Below are 23,325 nucleotides of genomic sequence, written 5' to 3' on the forward strand. Positions count from 1 at the left end.
AGCGTCATGTCCAGGGGGTGTACATGTACATCAAGCTGCCTCACGCTACAGAAACAGGAGATAGGCTCCTGCCCTATGGGCCCCATGGCTCGGCAAGGCTACTTATACTGCCAAAAGTTCAGGGTGTAAAAACTCACTGCATATTTAACCTCCAGCAAGCTACACAAATTCCTATTGACTATGACTATGTAATAGAACACAAAAGTAATTGTTCTAACACACTTCATCGCTTTATAATTAAGATTAAGATAGAGAAACCAGTGTCCATTGGCACAACATTTTATATATCCTCTAGTCGAATTAGAGAACTACGATCGATGCTTATAAAGGGCTGTGTTTTGGACTGTAAAAGCTTAATGCAAATTAAATTCACACCCACTTGAATCAAATCAATTGATTCAATTTGGGGCTATGGTTTGGGATAAATTGAGCTCCCATACCGGGACTCGGAGTCGAACCCGGGCCACCTGGGTGAAAACCAGGAATCCTAACATAATATATGGGAAAATGACTTTGAGTTTGTGCTTAACTTGAAGTCAGCGACCCACTCACCCCATCTTGAATCACGAACATGATGACATTTGATTGATTTGAGGTGTACAGAATACTTTCTCTAATAACAACCTAAAACATGAACCTTGGTTAAAAAAAACTAAAGTTGTCCTTTAAAGTAAAGGCTCAATGTGCTAATGAATCCATTCAGACCGTTGGTGAGAACAAAGACAGCAGAACATGTCTGCTATTGTGTGAATGGGGGAGGGGGTCTGCAGCTTTGGCACCGCCCAGTGCACTGCAGAGCAGTCTGCCTGTCCCCCCTTACGTCCTCAGAACACACATAAAAAGGCAAGGCTCTGAGCTCTCAAATCACTCAGTTTTCTAACTGCAACTACAGCTGAACTCAAAAATGTCAGGCCGAGGAAAAGGAGGAAAGGGACTTGGAAAAGGAGGCGCCAAGCGCCATCGCAAGGTTCTTCGTGATAACATCCAGGGAATCACCAAGCCTGCTATCCGCCGTCTGGCTCGCCGTGGCGGAGTGAAGCGTATCTCCGGTCTGATCTACGAGGAGACCCGCGGTGTCCTCAAGGTGTTCCTGGAGAACGTGATCCGTGACGCCGTCACCTACACCGAGCACGCCAAGAGAAAGACCGTGACCGCCATGGATGTTGTCTATGCTCTGAAGAGACAGGGACGCACTCTGTACGGATTCGGAGGTTAATAACGCTGACTTGATCTACAAACGACCCAAAGGCTCTTTTAAGAGCCAACCACATCCACTGTACAGAGTTTATTCCATTCAAGTAGTCAATATTTGCTTCTAAGTTTGCATATGAGCCATGATTCATGGACTGACAGTGGTTACCCACTGAGCATTTTTGTATTTTAATAAGAAAAGTGGTCTAAAAACATCGTTTCAACGTCTATAGACTACATTTGCACCTTGATGTTGGTTGTTTCAACATCTAATCTAAATCAATTTAGAATATTTTCACCCCAGTTTTAGAAGGTCATTTAGAAGTCTAAAAGTAGGTCTGAATACAATCTCTTTACATGTAACTACATCATAGTCCTCCATACCAAAGACTCTAAAAATGGGACCCAGTGGCCAGTGCCTCCCTGCTTGACACTCAACATCAAGGTTTGGATTGGGGGTAAGTCCCTGCGACATACTAGCGTCATGTCCAGGGGGTGTACATGTACATCAAGCTGCCTCATGCTACAGAAACAGGAGATAGGCTCCTGCCCTATGGGCCCCATGGCTCGGCAAGGCTACGTATATTGCCAAAAGTTCAGGGTGTAAAAACTCACTGCATATTTAACCTCCAGCAAGCTACACAAATTCCTATTGACTATGACTATGTAATAGAACACAAAAGTAATTGTTATAACACACTTCATCGCTTTATAATTAAGATTAAGATAGAGAAACCAGTGTCCATTGGCACAACATTTTATATATCCTCTAGTCGAATTAGAGAACTACGATCGATGCTTATAAATGGCTGTGTTTTGGACTGTAAAAGCTTAATGTAAATTCAATTCACACCCACTTGCCATCAAATCAATTGATTCAATTTGGGGCTATGGTTTGGGATAAATTGAGCTCCCATACCGGGACTCGGAGTCGAACCCGGGCCGCCTGGGTGAAAACCAGGAATCCTAACATAATATTGTTAGGTATTTTCTGTGGTTTTGTGGGTGATGGTCCATGAGTCCTTTGGCCTTTTAATCTTATGACCCGGTGTCTCCTATGGTCTTGCCAAATTATGGATTATGCATTGCCCTGTGACTGAAATTTGATGTCACACTGTCCCACTGACTGTAAAATAGTATGGTTCTGGCCCCGCCAGAGTTTAGATAGTAAAACTGCTCTGCTAGCTAGCGTTGGTAGATAAGAATTGTTTTGTTTCCATTTGCCATAACACCCAGCCTCTATGTTTTTGCCCTTGAAGTTAGTATTCGCTCTAACAGACTGCAAACTGCACTCAATGACGTTATGCCCTGTCCCCCGGTTCCACTAACTGATATTGCATGTCCGGACTATCTCTGCCCCGTGAGATAGTTCCTGTATGCAATATTCGTGACGTCTTGCATTATCTGTACATTTGTAAACAAATATGTTTATTGACCTTGTTGTTCAACACATTTTCCGGTGTATTGATTACGGTATGCTATATTAACCATGTTCAATTTGGACATGGTCAGAGATCCTTGTGGAAACGCTGTCCGGATTACATGCCTTCTTCTCTCCCAATACAATGGTGAATATGAATATATCTGATTGAACCCCCTCCTAGCTCTGCTTGTCTGAAATTGTCTTCCTTGTGTCTGTCAAATTCATTCTAAGGTATTTTGGTTAACTCTGTAATACTCTGACTTTTACTCATTATAGTTCAAAAGGTTTTTATAACCATTTCTGTAAAGTTACCAGCCTTCTGCTTCTATTCCAGTGAAGAGTATTTATTGTAATTAGATTACTTCCAAAAGTATTTATACAGTTCCGGTGTTCCGGAGCTCCAAGCTCTCTGCTATCGAAGCCTTTCCTTATTTATCATAGTCTTTATTTTAATACAGTCCTTTCAAGTATAATGGTGGAAATATTCCCATCAAATATATGGGAAAATGACTTTGAGTTTGTGCTTAACTTGAAGTCAGCGACCCACTCACCCCATCTTGAATCACGAACATGATGACATTTGATTGATTTGAGGTGTACAGAATACTTTCTCTAATAACAACCTAAAACATGAACCTTGGTTAAAAAAACGAAAGTTGTCCTTTAAAGTAAAGGCTCAATGTGCTAATTAATCCATTCAGACCGTTGGTGAGAACAAAGACAGCAGAACATGTCTGCTATTGTGTGAATGGGGGAGGGAGTCTGCAGCTTTGGCACCGCCCAGTGCACTGCAGAGCAGTCTGCCTGTCCCCCCTTACGTCCTCAGAACACACATAAAAAGGCAAGGCTCTGAGCTCTCAAATCACTCAGTTTTCTAACTGCAACTACAGCTGAACTCAAAATGTCAGGCCGAGGAAAAGGAGGAAAGGGACTTGGAAAAGGAGGCGCCAAGCGCCATCGCAAGGTTCTTCGTGATAACATCCAGGGAATCACCAAGCCTGCTATCCGCCGTCTGGCTCGCCGTGGCGGAGTGAAGCGTATCTCCGGTCTGATCTACGAGGAGACCCGCGGTGTCCTCAAGGTGTTCCTGGAGAACGTGATCCGTGACGCCGTCACCTACACCGAGCACGCCAAGAGAAAGACCGTGACCGCCATGGATGTTGTCTATGCTCTGAAGAGACAGGGACGCACTCTGTACGGATTCGGAGGTTAATAACGCTGACTTGATCTACAAACAACCCAAAGGCTCTTTTAAGAGCCAACCACATGCACTTTACAGAGTTTATTCCATTCAAGTAGTCAATATTTGCTTCTAAGTTTGCATATGAGCCATGATTCATGGACTGACAGTGGTTACCCACTGAGCATTTTTGTATTATAATAAGAAAAGTGGTCTAAAAACGTCGTTTCAACATTTGCACCTTGATGTTGGTTGTTTCAACATCTAATCTAAATAAATTTAGAATATTTTCACCCGAGTTTTAGAAGGGCATTTAGAAGTCTAAAAGTAGGTCTGAATACAATCTCTTTACATGTAACTACATCATAGTCCTCCATACCAAAGACTCTAAAAATGGGACCCAGTGGCCAGTGCCTCCCTGCTTGACACTCAGCATCAAGGTTTGGATTGGGGGTAAGTCCCTGTGACATACTAGCGTCATGTCCAGGGGGTGTACATGTACATCAAGCTGCCTCACGCTACAGAAACAGGAGATAGGCTCCTGCCCTATGGGCCCCATGGCTCGGCAAGGCTACTTATACTGCCAAAAGTTCAGGGTGTAAAAACTCACTGCATATTTAACCTCCAGCAAGCTACACAAATTCCTATTGACTATGTAATAGAACACAAAAGTAATTGTTATAACACACTTCATCGCTTTATAATTAAGATTAAGATAGAGAAACCAGTGTCCATTGGCACAACATTTTATATATCCTCTAGTCGAATTAGAGAACTACGATCGATGCTTATAAATGGCTGTGTTTTGGACTGTAAAAGCTTAATGCAAATTAAATTCACACCCACTTGCCATCAAATCAATTGATTCAATTTGGGGCTATGGTTTGGGATAAATTGAGCTCCCTTACCGGGACTCGGAGTCGAACCCGGGCCGCCTGGGTGAAAACCAGGAATCCTAACATAATATATGGGAAAATGACTTTGAGTTTGTGCTTAACTTGAAGTCAGCGACACACTCACCCCATCTTGAATCACGAACATGATGACATTTGATTGATTTGAGGTGTACAGAATACTTTCTCTAATAACAACCTAAAACATGAACCTTCGTTAAAAAAAACTAAAGTTGTCCTTTAAAGTAAAGGCTCAATGTGCTAATGAATCCATTCAGACCGTTGGTGAGAACAAAGACAGCAGAACATGTCTGCTATTGTGTGAATGGGGGAGGGGGTCTGCAGCTTTGGCACCGCCCAGTGCACTGCAGAGCAGTCTGCCTGTCCCCCCTTACGTCCTCAGAACACACATAAAAAGGCAAGGCTCTGAGCTCTCAAATCACTCAGTTTTCTAACTGCAACTACAGCTGAACTAAAAATGTCAGGCCGAGGAAAAGGAGGAAAGGGACTTGGAAAAGGAGGTGCCAAGCGCCATCGCAAGGTTCTTCGTGATAACATCCAGGGAATCACCAAGCCTGCTATCCGCCGTTTGGCTCGCCGTGGCGGAGTGAAGCGTATCTCCGGTCTGATCTACGAGGAGACCCGCGGTGTCCTCAAGGTCTTCCTGGAGAACGTCATCCGTGACGCCGTCACCTACACCGAGCACGCCAAGAGAAAGACCGTGACCGCCATGGATGTTGTCTATGCTCTGAAGAGACAGGGACGCACTCTGTACGGATTCGGAGGTTAATAACGCTGACTTGATCTACAAACGACCCAAAGGCTCTTTTAAGAGCCAACCACATGCACTTTACAGAGTTTATTCCATATACCAAAGACTCTAAAAATGGGACCCAGCTCCCTGCTTGACACTCTGCATCAAGGTTTAGATTGGGGGTAAGTCCCTGCGACATACTAGCGTCATGTCCAGGGGGTGTACATGTACCCCATCAAGCTGCCTCATGCTACAGAAACAGGAGATAGGCTCCTGCCCTATGGGCCTCATGGCTCGGCAAGGCTACTTATACTGCCAAAAGTTCAGGGTGTAAAAACTCACTGCATATTTAACCTCCAGCAAGCTACACAATTCCTATTGACTATGACTATGTAATAGAACACAAAAGTAATTGTTATAACACACTTCATCGCTTTATAATTAAGATTAAGATAGAGAAACCAGTGTCCATTGGCACAACATTTTATATATCCTCTAGTCGAATTAGAGAACTACGATCGATGCTTATAAATGGCTGGGTTTTGGACTGTAAAAGCTTAATGCAAATTAAATCCACACCCACTTGCCATCAAATCAATTGATTCAATTTGGGGCTATGGTTTGGGATAAATTGAGCTCCCATACCGGGACTCGGAGTCGAACCCGGGCCGCCTGGGTGAAAACCAGGAATCCTAACATAATATATGGGAAAATGACTTTGAGTTTGTGCTTAACTTGAAGTCAGCGACCCACTCACCCCATCTTGAATCACGAACATGATGACATTTGATTGATTTGAGGTGTACAGAATACTTTCTCTAATAACAACCTAAAACATGAACCTTGGTTAAAAAAACTAAAGTTGTCCTTTAAAGTAAAGGCTCAATGTGCTAATTAATCCATTCAGACCGTTGGTGAGAACAAAGACAGCAGAACATGTCTGCTATTGTGTGAATGGGGGAGGGAGTCTGCAGCTTTGGCACCGCCCAGTGCACTACAGAGCAGTCTGCCTGTCCCCCCTTACGTCCTCAGAACACACATAAAAAGGCAAGGCTCTGAGCTCTCAAATCACTCAGTTTTCTAACTGCAACTACAGCTGAACTCAAAATGTCAGGCCGAGGAAAAGGAGGAAAGGGACTTGGAAAAGGAGGCGCCAAGCGCCATCGCAAGGTGCTTCGTGATAACATCCAGGGAATCACCAAGCCCGCTATCCGCCGTTTGGCTCGCCGTGGCGGAGTGAAGCGTATCTCCGGTCTGATCTACGAGGAGACCCGCGGTGTCCTCAAGGTGTTCCTGGAGAACGTGATCCGTGACGCCGTCACCTACACCGAGCACGCCAAGAGAAAGACCGTGACCGCCATGGATGTTGTCTATGCTCTGAAGAGACAGGGACGCACTCTGTACGGATTCGGAGGTTAATAACGCTGACTTGATCTACAAACAACCCAAAGGCTCTTTTAAGAGCCAACCACATGCACTTTACAGAGTTTATTCCATTCAAGTAGTCAATATTTGCTTCTAAGTTTGCATATGAGCCATGATTCATGGACTGACAGTGGTTACCCACTGAGCATTTTTGTATTATAATAAGAAAAGTGGTCTAAAAACGTCGTTTCAACGTCTATAGACTACATTTGCACCTTGATGTTGGTTGTTTCAACATCTAATCTAAATCAATTTAGAATATTTTCACCCCAGTTTTAGAAGGTCATTTAGAAGTCTAAAAGTAGGTCTGAATACAATATCTTTACATGTAACTACATCATAGTCCTCCATACCAAAGACTAAAAATGGGACCCAGTGGCCAGTGCCTCCCTGCTTGACACTCAGCATCATGGTTTGGATTGGGGGTAAGTCCCTGCGACATACTAGCGTCATGTCCAGGGGGTGTACATGTACCCCATCAAGCTGCCTCACGCTACAGAAACAGGAGATAGGCTCCTGCCCTATGGGCCCCATGGCTCGGCAAGGCTACGTATACTGCCAAAAGTTCAGGGTGTAAAAACTCACTGCATATTGTGGGAGGTCGGGTGGGAAATACAACTCAGAGTGCAGTTTCAGGGGTTAGACACACGATGGCGCCCCTTGCTTTATTTCTCCAACAGGTTCAAACAAAGTCAGTTTTCACAAACAGAACTCAGACAGTAATATTCTTTGCATGAGGTCCCGGCTCCGAGGCGGGAGTCGTCACTGCAGAGGATGAGAGGGGATGTTAGCATACGGTCAGAGCACAAGGTAAGTACAAAGTTGGGGCCTGAGACACCCGGTCTAGGCAGTCTACCAACTAGGCCTTTGTATAACTCTTTCTCTCTATCTACTGGGTGGCCGTGTCGGTACGGCAACGGCAGTCAGAGGGTTAACACAAAGTAAGCGCTCTAGATTCTAACGGTCTTCTTTCACCGGGCCTGGCGGAGCAAGCCAACTTAAAGTCTCTTCAAAGGGTGAAATAAACATAACACGGGCCTGTCTTCGTTCACAGGGTGGACGTGACACTTTATCTAGAGCCTGCTAGCTTCCATTAGTCTCTACGGGGTTATCTTCTTTCAACAATCTTCAGTGTACAACACCACGGTGACACTCTTCATTCACCGTCTTCATTTAGCATCGACAGGGTGACTTCCTTCATTCACAATCTTCGTTATTATCCTTAGCTGCTCATTTGCCACTATGAGTGCCTCTTCTTAATAACACGGGTGATAGATAGTGAACGGTTTGTCTTACTGCGACCTTATGGAGCTGTGGAGCTGCCGTTTCCATACGGGGGTCCCGTCTTCCGCACTCGTCCCCGGTACGAGCCAGGTGGGTCTCCAGTATGCATGCGGCTCTCCGTGTATACTTGTCTATGGGGGGCACACGCTCCTGCGTGTGCTTCCAGCCCCACTCCTACAAGCCTGGTGATGTGAGAATATAAGAGAGCAATTGAGTGGTGATACAAACAATCAAACAATAAACATAGTCCATACGTGAGAGTCCATAAGTGAGAGGAGTGTGGACTTACCATCCAACGCCGAGTGGACGGCATATGCTGCGCGAGCGTCTGTGTGTAGCAGGGATCTGATACTGCTAGGTGCGCAGGCTGTTTATAAAGGGCGCGGCTGACAGGCTGCGGCTGTCCTTAATTGCTAACCAGGGCGGCGGCCGGAATGAGCCGCAGCTGATTTAGAATTGCTCTGGGATAGTACACTAAATCTATGACACGGCCGTGGGCGTGCCTGGTTGCCATGGGAACGCGCCCCTCCCCCTGAGGCGAGACCTGACAGACTCCACACACTCCCCCCCTAAGTTTCTTGCTACTGCAAGGAGCTTGACTACTTTCCTCACCTTCGTAGAGTCTTGAGAGCGCGTCCACGTGGTTCATTTTGTTCCCGGGCCTGTGCTCCCGCCGGCGCTCTCTGTTTCTACTACTACTACTAAAGCCTGTCTTCTTTAAATTGCTTGTCACCATCAGACTCAGATTCATCTTCCAGTGTCTCCTCATCTGAAGAGAAATCTTCCCCAGAAGAGTAGTTGGCTGTGATTTGGGCCAAGAGCATTTTCTTAGCAATTCTATTTTCAGGGTCATCATCTTCCTCTGCTGCCCAAGAGGGCCCAGAATGGGACTGCTCCTCATCCCCGGATGACTGAGGATGGAATGTCGCTGCTCCCTGCAGGGACACGTCCTCGGTGATTGGCTTCATCTTCTGGACATCTGCGTCACTCTCAGAATCCAAGTCCGCGTCGGGTTCCTCATCGCTCGACGAGGCAGAGGTGTCCATTTCCTTCTCCTGCGACCTGGTTACATTTTCAGACTTCCTGGTTTGTCGTCTACCCTCCTTCGAGTCGTGTCTCTTCATCAAGCAAGACCGGATTTTATTCCGGTCTTTCATTTCATTCGGCACGTTTTTGTCGTCACTAGAGGAATCCGTGCCTCTGCCTCTCTGAACCTTGGCTCTTCGGTCAGCCCCGTCGGACTCAGAGGAACAATCCGCGACTTTGCGCTTGCGGTGAAGCCTCTCTGGCGGCGTCCTAGTGAGCGCAAAGAGACATTTCTTTGCCACGTGCGTCGATCCCTTCTCGTCGTCGTCGGTCGGGGGATCGTCGGAGCTGTGTGCCATGGCTGACCGCTGAAGTAGAACAGCAGGAACCTCATCTGAATCGGAGTCCTCTCTCAGTCTGCTAAACCCTCCGTCTTCGGCCTCGTTGGCCGTCTTTGTGGCAGGGCTATCCTCGGGGGTCTGCTTGGAGAGGACGGCGTTGGGGGTCCTAGGGACATCGCCGTGTCGGTCTAGCCTGCGGACAACTTCCTGCACAGCGTTCTGTAGTTCCGTCTGACTTCGGAGAAGGGCGGCCAATTCGAGGCTGGCCATGTTTAGGCGGTGGTTGAGATCAGATGAATACCCACATTCTCCACCATATGTGGGAGGTCGGGTGGGAAATACAACTCAGAGTGCAGTTTCAGGGGTTAGACACACGATGGCGCCCCTTGCTTTATTTCTCCAACAGGTTCAAACAAAGTCAGTTTTCACAAACAGAACTCAGACAGTAATATTCTTTGCATGAGGTCCCGGCTCCGAGGCGGGAGTCGTCACTGCAGAGGATGAGAGGGGATGTTAGCATACGGTCAGAGCACAAGGTAAGTACAAAGTTGGGGCCTGAGACACCCGGTCTAGGCAGTCTACCAACTAGGCCTTTGTATAACTCTTTCTCTCTATCTACTGGGTGGCCGTGTCGGTACGGCAACGGCAGTCAGAGGGTTAACACAAAGTAAGCGCTCTAGATTCTAACGGTCTTCTTTCACCGGGCCTGGCGGAGCAAGCCAACTTAAAGTCTCTTCAAAGGGTGAAATAAACATAACACGGGCCTGTCTTCGTTCACAGGGTGGACGTGACACTTTATCTAGAGCCTGCTAGCTTCCATTAGTCTCTACGGGGTTATCTTCTTTCAACAATCTTCAGTGTACAACACCACGGTGACACTCTTCATTCACCGTCTTCATTTAGCATCGACAGGGTGACTTCCTTCATTCACAATCTTCGTTATTATCCTTAGCTGCTCATTTGCCACTATGAGTGCCTCTTCTTAATAACACGGGTGATAGATAGTGAACGGTTTGTCTTACTGCGACCTTATGGAGCTGTGGAGCTGCCGTTTCCATACGGGGGTCCCGTCTTCCGCACTCGTCCCCGGTACGAGCCAGGTGGGTCTCCAGTATGCATGCGGCTCTCCGTGTATACTTGTCTATGGGGGGCACACGCTCCTGCGTGTGCTTCCAGCCCCACTCCTACAAGCCTGGTGATGTGAGAATATAAGAGAGCAATTGAGTGGTGATACAAACAATCAAACAATAAACATAGTCCATACGTGAGAGTCCATAAGTGAGAGGAGTGTGGACTTACCATCCAACGCCGAGTGGACGGCATATGCTGCACGAGCGTCTGTGTGTAGCAGGGATCTGATACTGCTAGGTGCGCAGGCTGTTTATAAAGGGCGCGGCTGACAGGCTGCGGCTGTCCTTAATTGCTAACCAGGGCGGCGGCCGGAATGAGCCGCAGCTGATTTAGAATTGCTCTGGGATAGTACACTAAATCTATGACACGGCCGTGGGCGTGCCTGGTTGCCATGGGAACGCGCCCCTCCCCCTGAGGCGAGACCTGACAGACTCCACAATATTTAAAATCCAGCAAGCTACACAAATTCCTATTGAATATGACTATGTAATAGAACACAAAAGTAATTGTTATAACACACTTTGTCGCTTTATAATTAAGATTAAGATAGAGAAACCAGTGTCCATTGGCACAACATTTTATATATCCTCTAGTCGAATTAGAGAACTACGATCGATGCTTATAAATGGCTGTGTTTTGGACTGTAAAAGCTTAATGCAAATTAAATTCACACCCACTTGCCATCAAATCAATTGATTCAATTTGGGGCTATGGTTTGGGATAAATTGAGCTCCCATACCGGGACTCGGAGTCGAACCCGGGCCGCCTGGGTGAAAACCAGGAATCCTAACATAATATATGGGAAAATGACTTTGAGTTTGTGCTTAACTTGAAGTCAGCGACCCACTCACCCCATCTTGAATCACGAACATGATGACATTTGATTGATTTGAGGTGTACAGAATACTTTCTCTAATAACAACCTAAAACATGAACCTTGGTTAAAAAAACTAAAGTTGTCCTTTAAAGTAAAGGCTCAATGTGCTAATGAATCCATTCAGACCGTTGGTGAGAACAAAGACAGCAGAACATGTCTGCTATTGTGTGAATGGGGGAGGGGGTCTGCAGCTTTGGCACCGCCCAGTGCACTGCAGAGCAGTCTGCCTGTCCCCCCTTACGTCCTCAGAACACACATAAAAAGGCAAGGCTCTGAGCTCTCAAATCACTCAGTTTTCTAACTGCAACTACAGCTGAACTCAAAATGTCAGGCCGAGGAAAAGGAGGAAAGGGACTTGGAAAAGGAGGCGCCAAGCGCCATCGCAAGGTGCTTCGTGATAACATCCAGGGAATCACCAAGCCTGCTATCCGCCGTTTGGCTCGCCGTGGCGGAGTGAAGCGTATCTCCGGTCTGATCTACGAGGAGACCCGTGGTGTCCTCAAGGTTTTCCTGGAGAACGTGATCCGTGACGCCGTCACCTACACCGAGCACGCAAAGAGAAAGACCGTGACCGCCATGGATGTTGTCTATGCTCTGAAGAGACAGGGACGCACTCTGTACGGATTCGGAGGTTAATAACGCTGACTTGATCTACAAACAACCCAAAGGCTCTTTTAAGAGCCAACCACATGCACTTTACAGAGTTTATTCCATTCAAGTAGTCAATATTTGCTTCTAAGTTTGCATATGAGCCATGATTCATGGACTGACAGTGGTTACCCACTGAGCATTTTTGTATTATAATAAGAAAAGTGGTCTAAAAACGTCGTTTCAATGTCTATAGACTACATTTGCACCTTGATGTTGGTTGTTTCAACATCTAATCTAAATAAATTTAGAATATTTTCACCCCAGTTTTAGAAGGTCATTTAGAAGTCTAAAAGTAGGTCTGAATACAATCTCTTTACATGTAACTACATCATAGTCCTCCTGCTCCTCCATACCAAAGACTAAAAATGGGACCCAGTGGCCAGTGCCTCCCTGCTTGACACTCAGCATCAAGGTTTGGATTGGGGGTAAGTCCCTGCGACATACTAGCGTCATGTCCAGGGGGTGTACATGTACATCAAGCTGCCTCACGCTACAGAAACAGGAGATAGGCTCCTGCCCTATGGGCCCCATGGCTCGGCAAGGCTACTTATACTGCCAAAAGTTCAGGGTGTAAAAACTCACTGCATATTTAACCTCCAGCAAGCTACACACATTCCTATTGACTATGTAATAGAACACGAAAGTAATTGTTGTAACACACTTCATAATTAAGATTAAGATAGAGAAACCAGTGTCCATTGGCACAACATTTTATATATCCTCTAGTCGAATTGGAGAACTACGATTGATGCTTATAAATGGCTGTGTTTTGGACTGTAAAAGCTTAATGCAAATTAAATTCACACCCACTTGCCATCAAATCAATTGATTCAATTTGGGGCTATGGTTTGGGATAAATTTAGTTCCCATACCGGGACTCGGAGTCGAACCTGGGCCGCCTGGGTGAAAACCAGGAATCCTAACATAATATATGGGAAAATGACTTTGAGTTTGTGCTTAACTTGAAGTCAGCGACCCACTCACCCCATCTTGAATCACGAACATGATGACATTTGATTGATTTGAGGTGTACAGAATACTTTCTCTAATAACAACCTAAAACATGAACCTTGGTTAAAAAAACTAAAGTTGTCCTTTAAAGTAAAGGCTCAATGTGCTAATGAATCCATTCAGACCGTTGGTGAGAACAAAGACAGCAGAACATGTCTGCTATTGTGTGAATGGGGGAGGGAGTCTGCAGCTTTGGCACCGCCCAGTGCACTGCAGAGCAGTCTGCCTGTCCCCCCTTACGTCCTCAGAACACACATAAAAAGGCAAGGCTCTGAGCTCTCAAATCACTCAGTTTTCTAACTGCAACTACAGCTGAACTCAAAATGTCAGGCCGAGGAAAAGGAGGAAAGGGACTTGGAAAAGGAGGCGCCAAACGCCATCGCAAGGTGCTTCGTGATAATATCCAGGGAATCACCAAGCCCGCTATCCGCCGTCTGGCTCGCCGTGGCGGAGTGAAGCGTATCTCCGGTCTGATCTACGAGGAGACCCGCGGCGTCCTCAAGGTGTTCCTGGAGAACGTGATCCGTGACGCCGTCACCTACACCGAGCACGCCAAGAGAAAGACCGTGACCGCCATGGATGTTGTCTATGCTCTGAAGAGACAGGGACGCACTCTGTACGGATTCGGAGGTTAATAACGCTGACTTGATCTACCAACAACCCAAAGGCTCTTTTAAGAGCCAACCACATGCACTTTACAGAGTTTATTCCATTCAAGTAGTCAATATTTGCTTCTAAGTTTGCATATGAGCCATGATTCATGGACTGACAGTGGTTACCCACTGAGCATTTTTGTATTATAATAAGAAGTGGTCTAAAAACGTCGTTTCAACGTCTATAGACTACATTTGCACCTTGATGTTGGTTGTTTCAACATCTAATCTAAATCAATTTAGAATATTTTCACCCCAGTTATAGGTCATTTAGAAGTCTAAAAGTAGGTCTGAATACAATCTCTTTACATGTAACTACATCATAGTCCTCCATACCAAAGACTCTAAAAATGGGACCCAGTGGCCAGTGCCTCCCTGCTTGACACTCAGCATCAAGGTTTGGATTGGGGAAGTCCCTGCGACATACTAGCGTCATGTCCAGGGGGTGTACATGTACATCAAGCTGCCTCACGCTACAGAAACAGGAGATAGGCTCCTGCCCTATGGGCCCCATGGCTCGGCAAGGCTACTTATACTGCCAAAAGTTCAGGGTGTAAAAACTCACTGCATATTTAACCTCCAGCAAGCTACACACATTCCTATTGACTATGACTATGTAATAGAACACAAAAGTAATTGTTATAACACACTTCATCGCTTTATAATTAAGATTAAGATAGAGAAACCAGTGTCCATTGGCACAACATTTTATATATCCTCTAGTCGAATTAGAGAACTACGATCGATGCTTATAAATGGCTGTGTTTTGGACTGTAAAAGCTTAATGCAAATTAAATTCACACCCACTTGCCATCAAATCAATTGATTCAATTTGGGGCTATGGTTTGGGATAAATTGAGTTCCCATACCGGGACTCGGAGTCGAACCCGGGCCGCCTGGGTGAAAACCAGGAATCCTAACATAATATATGGGACTGTATAAAATTACTTTGAGTTTGTGCTTAACTTGAAGTCAGCGACCCACTCACCCCATCTTGAATCACGAACATGATGACATTTGTTTGATTTGAGGTGCAGTACAGACTGGTCACTGGTCAGGGACATGGGTCATAGAAATATCATCTCGGGTTAGTATCACCCTGGGCAAGACCGCGACGGAAAAGACTATCAGCGGAAGTGCGGTATTTTAGCGGAAGTATCGCCGAAGGAAATGATGTTAATGCTTTACAAATCAGTTTACGTTCTCCGCGAATGAAACGTGTTGTGATTGGTTGGGAAAATATCCTATCCGGGGGAAATACATCTGACGGATATTCCGGAGGATACAACCGCCGATAGCTTCTCTGCCTTAGGTTGTGACTAGGCTTTTCTTTTCGCAGATAAGTAAGCCTGGGACCGAGGCTAGGTTTGTATAGCAAATACACTGACTGCAGTAAGTAGACTATAGAAAGTGTCTTCCAACTGGTTTTAAATAGAGGCGAGCGCCATTAATTAAAATGTTTAATATCATAATAATATCCCTAAACTAGTCTATATTTTAGCGGGACAAATATTATATCAGGCAGGCGGGAGAACTATTTTAGTGGGTCAATAGATCAGGCAGGGAGAACATTATGAAACAAAGACAGTGTGAGACACCTCCCTCTGTGGGTCACATGAGCAGTGGCAGCAGAAGCCAATCATTTGCTGGGAGTCGCATACTTCATTTGCTTTGGCTTGCTATAAATACTGGTGCAACGCCACAAGCGCAACACTTCTTTTCTTCATCACACTGAGAAAGAATAATGCCTGAAGTAGCGAAACCAGCGCCCAAGAAGGGCTCCAAGAAAGCCGTCACCAAGACTGCAGCAAAGGGCGGCAAGAAGCGCAGAAAGTCCAGGAAGGAGAGCTATGCCATCTACATATACAAGGTCCTGAAGCAGGTCCACCCTGACACCGGTGTCTCTTCCAAGGCCATGGGCATCATGAACTCCTTCGTCAACGACATCTTTGAGCGCATCGCCGGTGAAGCCTCCAAACTGGCTCACTACAACAAGCGCTCCACTATCTCATCCAGGGAGATTCAGACCGCGGTCCGCCTGCTGCTCCCCGGTGAGCTGGCCAAGCACGCCGTGTCTGAAGGCACCAAGGCTGTGACCAAGTACACCAGCTCCAAGTAAACTGTCCTGTCTGCTCTAAACATAACGGTCCTTTTAAGGACCACCCATCTTTTCAAGAAAGCGTTTATCCACAAATGAATGATTACAAATGCGTTAAACAGCCATGCATTTGAACATTATGGAAAACTTGCTTTTTAATTCTGTAATGACTAAGATTATAAATGATTTGGCGCTCCTAATCCAGAGCAAAGCAATAATAACCTAATTGTGTGTATACCGGTATATAAAACGTTATGAGATTTCCTCTTGGCTTCTGTTTCGTCTGTTTACTTGTGAGTGTAATGTACAGGCTAGTACATGGTTTCAATGTGCTCTATTGTACCAGTATTTAGGTGTCAGCGTTTCCAGTTAATGTACATTAAGCGCTACATATAGCTAGAACTCATGCCTCATCAGTCAGTTTAAACTTCTGTGTGTGTGTGTGTGTGTGTGTGCGTGCATGGGCTGATATAGTTTATGGAAATGTGATTTACTTGAGTTGTAGTGTTATTTGGCACACAATTGTATTTATTACATATTTGTAGAGATGCAGAACATTCATGCTTTGTCACTCAAACATGCATGATCTATTGTCCTGCCTATAATAGTGTCTCACTAGGGACTATGGATATATGATAAACATTTAGGGTAAATCTATATTTCAATTTGAATTAATAGATTATTCCACACTCCAATTTAAATTTAACATGATTGTATACACATACATATACTGGCACAATGTTTCTTGAGGGGAAATAAATCACACCTGTGTGAAGTGAGTGGTGCAACTCCATGTGGGGGTCCCCGGAAGTTCCAGACACACCGGACCACGGCCAGGGTCCCGGCCCGGTTCTGGTGAGCCGCCCCACTTCTGAAACAGTAGAGAAATGAGAGAGTTACCCTGTGGGGGTTCCCGGGGAGCCCCCGGGGGTCCCAGAACATCCAGACCCACAGGAACACAGGTGGCCGGACGGACCCAGAACTCTCTTTGGAAACCACGCTTTATTCTGACAAAGAATAATAACAGACACGTCTCCACGTTAGTTCTTAGTAGTGCAACAACTCCTCTCTTGTTCCAAGACGGAAGTACAGAAGCAAGAGCGACAGTAACAGAACAAATAATAAAACGTAACATACCGGTACCTGACAAAGAATAATAACAGACACGTCTCCACGTTAGTTCTTAGTAGAGCAAACCTCCTCTCTAAACAGGGTTAAACAAACACTGTATAAATCAATTTGCAAGTACAATGCTTATTATGTTATACAGATAATTCAACAAAGACACCCACCTCGTTCCAAGACTCAAGTACTGAAGGAAGAGGTGGAGGTGTCGCAGGACATTTATACAGGGGGCAAAAGGAGGAGACTTAAAGGAGCTGTGACCTTTAATGCACTATGTATTACTATACACATGAACCATGGAGAATTAAGTCAGGTAGACGCACTTATTTGTATCATATTTTGTGTAATTATATAATACTGTTACATTTATATGATGTGGGTTGATGAGAATAGATTAGTATTGAACATTGCTAAAACCAAGTGCATGGTGTTTGGATCTAGACATAAGCTAGAGGGTGATCCTCAACTGAGCCTGTCACTTGCCGGGAAGCCAGTAGAACAGGTAAAAGAGGCTAAACTGCTTGGAGTGGTACTAGATCGTAAACTTAATTGGACTAAACAAATTGACAATATATAGTAACTAAAATGGGAAAAAGTATTGCCGTAACCAGGAAATGTTCTAGCTAACACTAGGAAAGCAGTAATTCAAGCTCTAGTGTTATCACATCTTGAGTATTGCCCAGTCATTTGGTCATCGGCTACAAAAACAGACAAATAGCTCAAAACAAAGCTGCCAGATTAGCTCTCCAGTGTTCCAACAGGACACACATTGCAGAAATGCACAGAAATCTATCATGGCTTACTGTTGAGAATAGATTACATTCACGTATTCTTACGTTTTTCAGACATGTATCAATGGACAAAAAACCACAGTATTTCTTTGAAAAGGTAGCACATGTAAGAGACGAACATAACCATATGACTAGACAAGCCAGTTTGGGTGTTTTGGTGGCACTTAAACCAAGAACAAATATTCTCAAATCTTCTATTATCTATAAAGCAGTAATAGGTTGGAATGCACTACCAAAGTGTATAACCAATACAAATACAACATTCATGTTTAAAATCATGTTAAAAGAACACCTTATGTAAACCATACTGCAGTAACCCTGGGAAAATAATAATTCAAATGTATCATTTGTTGAAAGTGATTTTTGCTATGTTTTTCTTTGTTTTTTATTTCTCCTATGTTTTTTATTTCTTATTTTATATTTTGTTTTATTTTGAGTTAGTGTTTGTAAACAATTGTAAGTATTGCCTTTGTTAAATGTTTGTGTCGGACCCCAGGAAGACTAGCTTTTATCAAGGCAAAAGCTAATGGGGATCCTTATAAACAATAAACAATAAACACATACAGGGTATAACTGTGCTATACGCTATACAAGTTGCAAATGTGTGGTGTATCATCTATTTTAAATGTAATTGAGATATGTCATGTTTATTAAAATTATACATTTGAGTGTGAAATTAACTGAAACATGACAGATTTCTCAACACAAAACAAGAGCTTAGCAGAGTGAGATAAAATGCCCTCTGATAAGTCTCCATGCCAGGGCCAAGAGCTGTGTTTGCAGACACTGGAAAGTTGTAAATTAAAAACAAAAATCTTCACCACAAACGACTAGTTTTACTTTAATTTCAAACCCAGACATCTCTGCTTGCTCTGCAGCAGATTTGGAACAGGGTATCTTTTGTTAAAACTATTTTAAAAGACAAATGACAGAGGAAAGTTGACAAACAACTGTACATGTAAGGGTGTACAAGTGAGGTTTTAAACGTCCCTAAACAAAACACGGGACTCCTCAACGCTCCACATGGTTTGATTATGAAGCTAAACTCGTCTGCCATCTGCTCGAGTTTTTTGTATGACTTTAATCAATTTATTTGTATGTATTTGATTTAGTTTTAGTTGTAGAGAAAACACAACTGTGTCAGTATTCTGCAGCACAGAGTACTGACCTAGTGGGTTGAGTCTACATCGTTCTCACACATCCTTTAAGTTCCACCCCCTCCTCCTCTTTCACAACATTCTCTACTCGGAGTTTAGTTCGGTGCATCTGAAACTCTTACCTCTACAGAATGGCAGAAGTAGCTCCAGCTCCCGCCGCCGCCCCGGCTAAAGCCGCCAAGAAGAAGGCAGCACCCCGACCCAAGAAGATCGGTCCCAGCGTCGCCGAGTTGGTCGTCAAGGCCGTGTCCGCCTCCAAGGAACGCAAAGGTGTCTCCCTGGCTGCGGTCAAGAAAGCTCTGGCTGCCGGCGGCTACGATGTCGAGAAGAACAAGGCCCGCGTCAAGGTCGCCGTTAAGAGCCTGGTCGCTAAAGGCACCCTGGTTCAGACCAAAGGTGCCGGAGCATCTGGCTCTTTCAAGATGAACAAGGAAGCACCGAAGGCAAAGAAACCCGTGGAGAAAGCAGTTAAAGCCAAGAAGCCGGCAGCCAAAAAACCCGTTGCGGCAAAGAAGTCCCCGAAGAAGGCAGTAGCCAAGAAGCCCGCAGCCGCTAAGAAATCTCCCAAGAAGGCAAAGAAGCCTGTCGCTGCAAAGAAACCAGCAGCCAAGAAGAGCCCGAAGAAGGTGACCAAGAGTCCCAAGAAGGTGAAGAAGCCCGCTGCCGTCAAGAAAGCACCAGCAAAGAAGGTAGCGAAACCCAAGGCGGCGAAACCCAAGAAGGCAGCCGCTAAGAAGAAGTAAACAACAACACAGTCTGTTAACCCCACAAAGGCTCTTTTAAGAGCCCCCCACAACTTCATTTAAAGAATGTTCCTTTATTTAATCTAGTTATCATGTTAATGAATGATCTGTTCAGGAAAAAAACTTTGCCAAAACAATAATTACGTACCGGGAAACATTATTCAACACCATCCAGCCGAAATCAATGATTCTGCAGTACTCTGCATACGTTAAATGAAGTAGAATATAGAAGAATGCCGGTAATCTTACCATTTTACGATGAAGAAAAGCCTTGGCATCAGCGTTCTGTAACTGGCCGTGTTTATTAAATCACTTTATACAGAAATCAGCCGTTGCTTAAACAATTATCCCCGGTTAGTCTAATTAGAGGTAATTCCATATTACCGTATAGCCTACAATTGAGCGCATGCATCCCAACAGCATAATCAAACCGTATCCAGAGCGCATAAAACCAACCATGATAATGGGGATTCGTGCAGTATAAAACATAACGAGCAATTTGTGAACGACATAAGACAAATGCCTCGAGTCCTCATTCAAAACAATGTGTGCATTACTTGGAAGTAAGGCAGCATTAAATGTGCATAATGTAAATGTATAATATAATATAAATGTATATATATAATGTAAATTAAATCAACGCAATGACTGACTGAGCAACTAGACTGTGTGAGGGCATGTCTACTTGTAATCCCAAAGCCTGTGATTAGATTAGGCTAAAGATTTGGAAAATTGCTTTAGATCAGGAAAGTATTTCTTATAAGTTATATACATAGAAGTAACTCTTTATATAGAAATTGTGGGTGGCTCTTAAAAGAGCCTTTTGGGGGTTTGTAACTTGGAAACAGATTTATTTCTTCGCGGCTTTCTCGGTCTTCTTGGGCAGCAGAACAGCCTGGATGTTGGGCAGCACACCGCCCTGAGCGATGGTCACTCCACCCAGGAGTTTGTTGAGCTCCTCGTCGTTGCGGACGGCCAGCTGGAGGTGACGGGGGATGATACGACTCTTCTTGTTGTCGCGGGCAGCGTTTCCAGCCAACTCCAGGATCTCAGCGGTCAGATACTCGAGCACCGCGGCGAGGTACACTGGAGCTCCGGCGCCCACTCTCTGGGCATAGTTGCCTTTACGCAGCAGCCTGTGGACACGACCCACCGGGAACTGGAGCCCGGCACGGGATGAGCGGGTCTTAGCCTTCGCCCTGGCCTTTCCTCCGGTCTTTCCTCTGCCGCTCATTTTGATGTACGTTTACTTCTGGAGTTGAATCACGAAGAAATGTGTTGGAGGAGAGGCGAGCGAGACATTTTATATCTTCAACAACACAGATAATAGTAGGCCTACTTTCTGTATGTGCGGCTGTGCGCCCCACCAATCATAGAAACGGATGAGAGCGCGGGCTGAGTGTGTAAGGGCTTCCAACCAATCAGTAGTACTAGCATGTACTGCTCCTCCCAAAGAAGGAGGTTCTCCTGACCAGGGACCGCTCAGAGCCAATGAGCTTAAAAGCAGCAGTTTGCGCCCTTTTTACTACAACTCCTATCTTATGGCCCTATTTTGAAAGAAAAACATTTTTTGAATAGTTCAACTAGCCGATTTACAAGCTCACGTGTGGCAATGTAAACGTATGTTTTCTCATGCCAATAAAGCCCTTTGAATTGAAATTGAATTGTGTGGATGTAGATCAGCCCCCTCAAGGAACCATGCATCACACCTTTAAGAGCCACTGCTTTAAATAAATACATAACTAATATAGAGCATATTTGATCAAATTTAGGAGCCAAACTTTTTGACAAATTAATTTAATTCAAACGTACACGACACGTCCACGACATGCATGCGCGCATGTGTCCTCTTTTTGGTAATTCAGAATATGATATGCCTAAAATTGTGTAGTTAACAGGCATGTCTTGGCCGTTTTTTGGGGGGGGGGGGGAATCACGAGGTTATTGTCGCATGTTATAAACAAAAACAAGTGCGGGACTATGATGTACAAGTTTTACATGCAAAGATACCTAATCACCGTCAGTTCATGAATCATGCCTCACATACAGACATTGACTGGAATAAACTCTGTATAGTGCATGTGGTTGGCTCTTAAAAGAGCCTTTGGGTTATTTATAGATCAAGTCAGCGTTATTAACCTCCGAATCCGTACAGAGTGCGGCCCTGTCTCTTCAGAGCATAGACAACATCCATGGCGGTCACGGTCTTTCTCTTGGCGTGCTCGGTGTAGGTGACGGCGTCACGGATGACGTTCTCCAGGAACACCTTGAGGACACCGCGGGTCTCCTCGTAGATTAGACCGGAGATACGCTTCACTCCGCCACGGCGAGCCAAACGGCGGATAGCAGGCTTGGTGATTCCCTGGATGTTATCACGAAGCACCTTACGATGGCGCTTGGCGCCTCCTTTTCCAAGTCCCTTTCCTCCTTTTCCTCGGCCTGACATTTTGAGTTCAGCTGTAGTTGCAGTTAGAAAACTGAGTGAACTGAGAGCTCAGAGCTTTGCCCTTTTATGTGTATTCTGAGGACGTAAGGGAGGACATGCAGAGCGAGCTGTGGCCTGCGTGGGCGTTACTAAAGCCGCCCCATAGAGTTATTATGCGCCGCCCCCCTCAACACACATGTAGCTTTATCGCATTATTTGTATTTTTGTGTGTGTATATATATATACCGGTATATGGGTTAATTTGACAAATATATTTCGGTATGAATAAGAAATAATAAGAAAATTATTTACACATGGGTACATTGACACTGAGGATTTGACTGTGCCACATGTGTGTTAGAGTTAGACAATGCATTTAGCACACTTTGAATACCCCCCCCCCCCCAATACTAGAAACATGCTCAACCCCTACCTCCACTTTGAGAAGCCACAGTAATGCACCATAAACTGGATGCCAACTGCCGTAAAACCACAAAAAGAAAAGGAATGCCTTGCCTTCCAGCCTCAAGCTGATCAGTTCCTTCGAAAACTTTAAATGCACATTAAAAAGATAGTTGGCTGATAACATGACTTAATATTTTAAATCCATACTGCTTATTCTGCTTCTTTAGATTAGAATAGGTTAAAAATAAGACAAAGTCTAGTTTTATTGGTTATTGGTTGGGATTTTTGTACCTTGTTTGTGTTTATGTTTGTCATGTCTTTGTCTTCCCCAAAAGGAACAGGTTCAGGGGAAAGTGGTATTTTGTTTTTGTCTGTTTGCTTTGTTACTCCCCATGTCACCTTTCCCCAAAAGGATCAAAACGGAAACATTTTTATGTAATTAGATTTACACCAACAAAACTCTATACAATGGAACAATGAATCCTCTACAACCCAGGGTGGAGCTGCTGCTGCTGCATGTCTAAGTAATTGAAAACATTTGCATGTTGATAAAATTTAATCATTATTTTAATTTAGTTGTATTGTTCCATTTCTGATCAAAGTAGGATAACTCCTTAAATATAAAGGAACGATTTAGATTACAGCATTTGTGCAAAACAAATAAACTAGTCATATTATACATGGACCGTAGTCTAAAAAGGAATAATTTATCTTCAAATAATACATTTGGTGGCTCTTAAA

General features: G+C 44.6%; 10 protein-coding genes across 10 annotated transcripts; 8 read left to right on the forward strand and 2 right to left on the reverse strand.

Annotated features, from left to right (window-relative positions):
- Positions 1–904: 904 nt before the first annotated feature.
- LOC308323851 (histone H4) lies at positions 905–1,216 on the forward strand (the record flags this gene model as incomplete). Its single annotated transcript, XM_080775707.1, has 1 exon — positions 905–1,216. The coding sequence occupies one exon, from the start codon at positions 905–907 to the stop codon at positions 1,214–1,216; it is 312 nt and encodes a 103-aa protein (XP_080631833.1).
- A 2,299-nt stretch (positions 1,217–3,515) lies between these two features.
- LOC308323922 (histone H4) lies at positions 3,516–3,827 on the forward strand (the record flags this gene model as incomplete). Its single annotated transcript, XM_080775786.1, has 1 exon — positions 3,516–3,827. One exon carries the CDS (start codon positions 3,516–3,518, stop codon positions 3,825–3,827), a length of 312 nt encoding a protein of 103 aa, XP_080631912.1.
- A 1,338-nt stretch (positions 3,828–5,165) lies between these two features.
- Positions 5,166–5,477, forward strand: LOC308323921 (histone H4; the record flags this gene model as incomplete). Its single annotated transcript, XM_080775785.1, has 1 exon — positions 5,166–5,477. The coding sequence occupies one exon, from the start codon at positions 5,166–5,168 to the stop codon at positions 5,475–5,477; it is 312 nt and encodes a 103-aa protein (XP_080631911.1).
- Positions 5,478–6,548: 1,071 nt separating this feature from the next.
- Positions 6,549–6,860, forward strand: LOC308324018 (histone H4; the record flags this gene model as incomplete). The annotated part of the gene is made up of 1 exon (XM_080775913.1): positions 6,549–6,860. One exon carries the CDS (start codon positions 6,549–6,551, stop codon positions 6,858–6,860), a length of 312 nt encoding a protein of 103 aa, XP_080632039.1.
- Positions 6,861–11,849: 4,989 nt separating this feature from the next.
- On the forward strand, positions 11,850–12,161 carry LOC308323853 (histone H4; the record flags this gene model as incomplete). The annotated part of the gene is made up of 1 exon (XM_080775710.1): positions 11,850–12,161. The coding sequence occupies one exon, from the start codon at positions 11,850–11,852 to the stop codon at positions 12,159–12,161; it is 312 nt and encodes a 103-aa protein (XP_080631836.1).
- Positions 12,162–13,510: 1,349 nt separating this feature from the next.
- Positions 13,511–13,822, forward strand: LOC308324304 (histone H4; the record flags this gene model as incomplete). Its single annotated transcript, XM_080776315.1, has 1 exon — positions 13,511–13,822. One exon carries the CDS (start codon positions 13,511–13,513, stop codon positions 13,820–13,822), a length of 312 nt encoding a protein of 103 aa, XP_080632441.1.
- Positions 13,823–15,569: 1,747 nt separating this feature from the next.
- On the forward strand, positions 15,570–16,203 carry LOC308324303 (histone H2B-like). Its single transcript, XM_080776314.1, has one exon. It carries the CDS (start codon positions 15,585–15,587, stop codon positions 15,957–15,959), a length of 375 nt encoding a protein of 124 aa, XP_080632440.1. The 5' UTR covers positions 15,570–15,584; the 3' UTR covers positions 15,960–16,203.
- Positions 16,204–19,142: 2,939 nt separating this feature from the next.
- On the forward strand, positions 19,143–19,754 carry LOC308324302 (histone H1-like; the record flags this gene model as incomplete). The annotated part of the gene is made up of 1 exon (XM_080776313.1): positions 19,143–19,754. The coding sequence occupies one exon, from the start codon at positions 19,143–19,145 to the stop codon at positions 19,752–19,754; it is 612 nt and encodes a 203-aa protein (XP_080632439.1).
- Positions 19,755–20,604: 850 nt separating this feature from the next.
- On the reverse strand, positions 20,605–20,988 carry LOC308323621 (histone H2A-like; the record flags this gene model as incomplete). The annotated part of the gene is made up of 1 exon (XM_080775378.1): positions 20,605–20,988. One exon carries the CDS (start codon positions 20,986–20,988, stop codon positions 20,605–20,607), a length of 384 nt encoding a protein of 127 aa, XP_080631504.1.
- Positions 20,989–21,888: 900 nt separating this feature from the next.
- LOC308324243 (histone H4) lies at positions 21,889–22,200 on the reverse strand (the record flags this gene model as incomplete). Its single annotated transcript, XM_080776240.1, has 1 exon — positions 21,889–22,200. One exon carries the CDS (start codon positions 22,198–22,200, stop codon positions 21,889–21,891), a length of 312 nt encoding a protein of 103 aa, XP_080632366.1.
- Positions 22,201–23,325: the final 1,125 nt, after the last annotated feature.

Source organism: Protomyctophum bolini, assembly GCF_963924005.1.
Source record: "Protomyctophum bolini genome assembly, chromosome: 11".
Lineage (NCBI taxonomy): Eukaryota > Metazoa > Chordata > Actinopteri > Myctophiformes > Myctophidae > Protomyctophum > Protomyctophum bolini.

Bases quoted from the DNA above. Each gene is read 5' to 3' on its own strand.
- LOC308324303 (XM_080776314.1), top strand. From the start codon at position 15,585: ATGCCTGAAGTAGCGAAACCAGCGCCCAAGAAGGGCTCCAAGAAAGCC.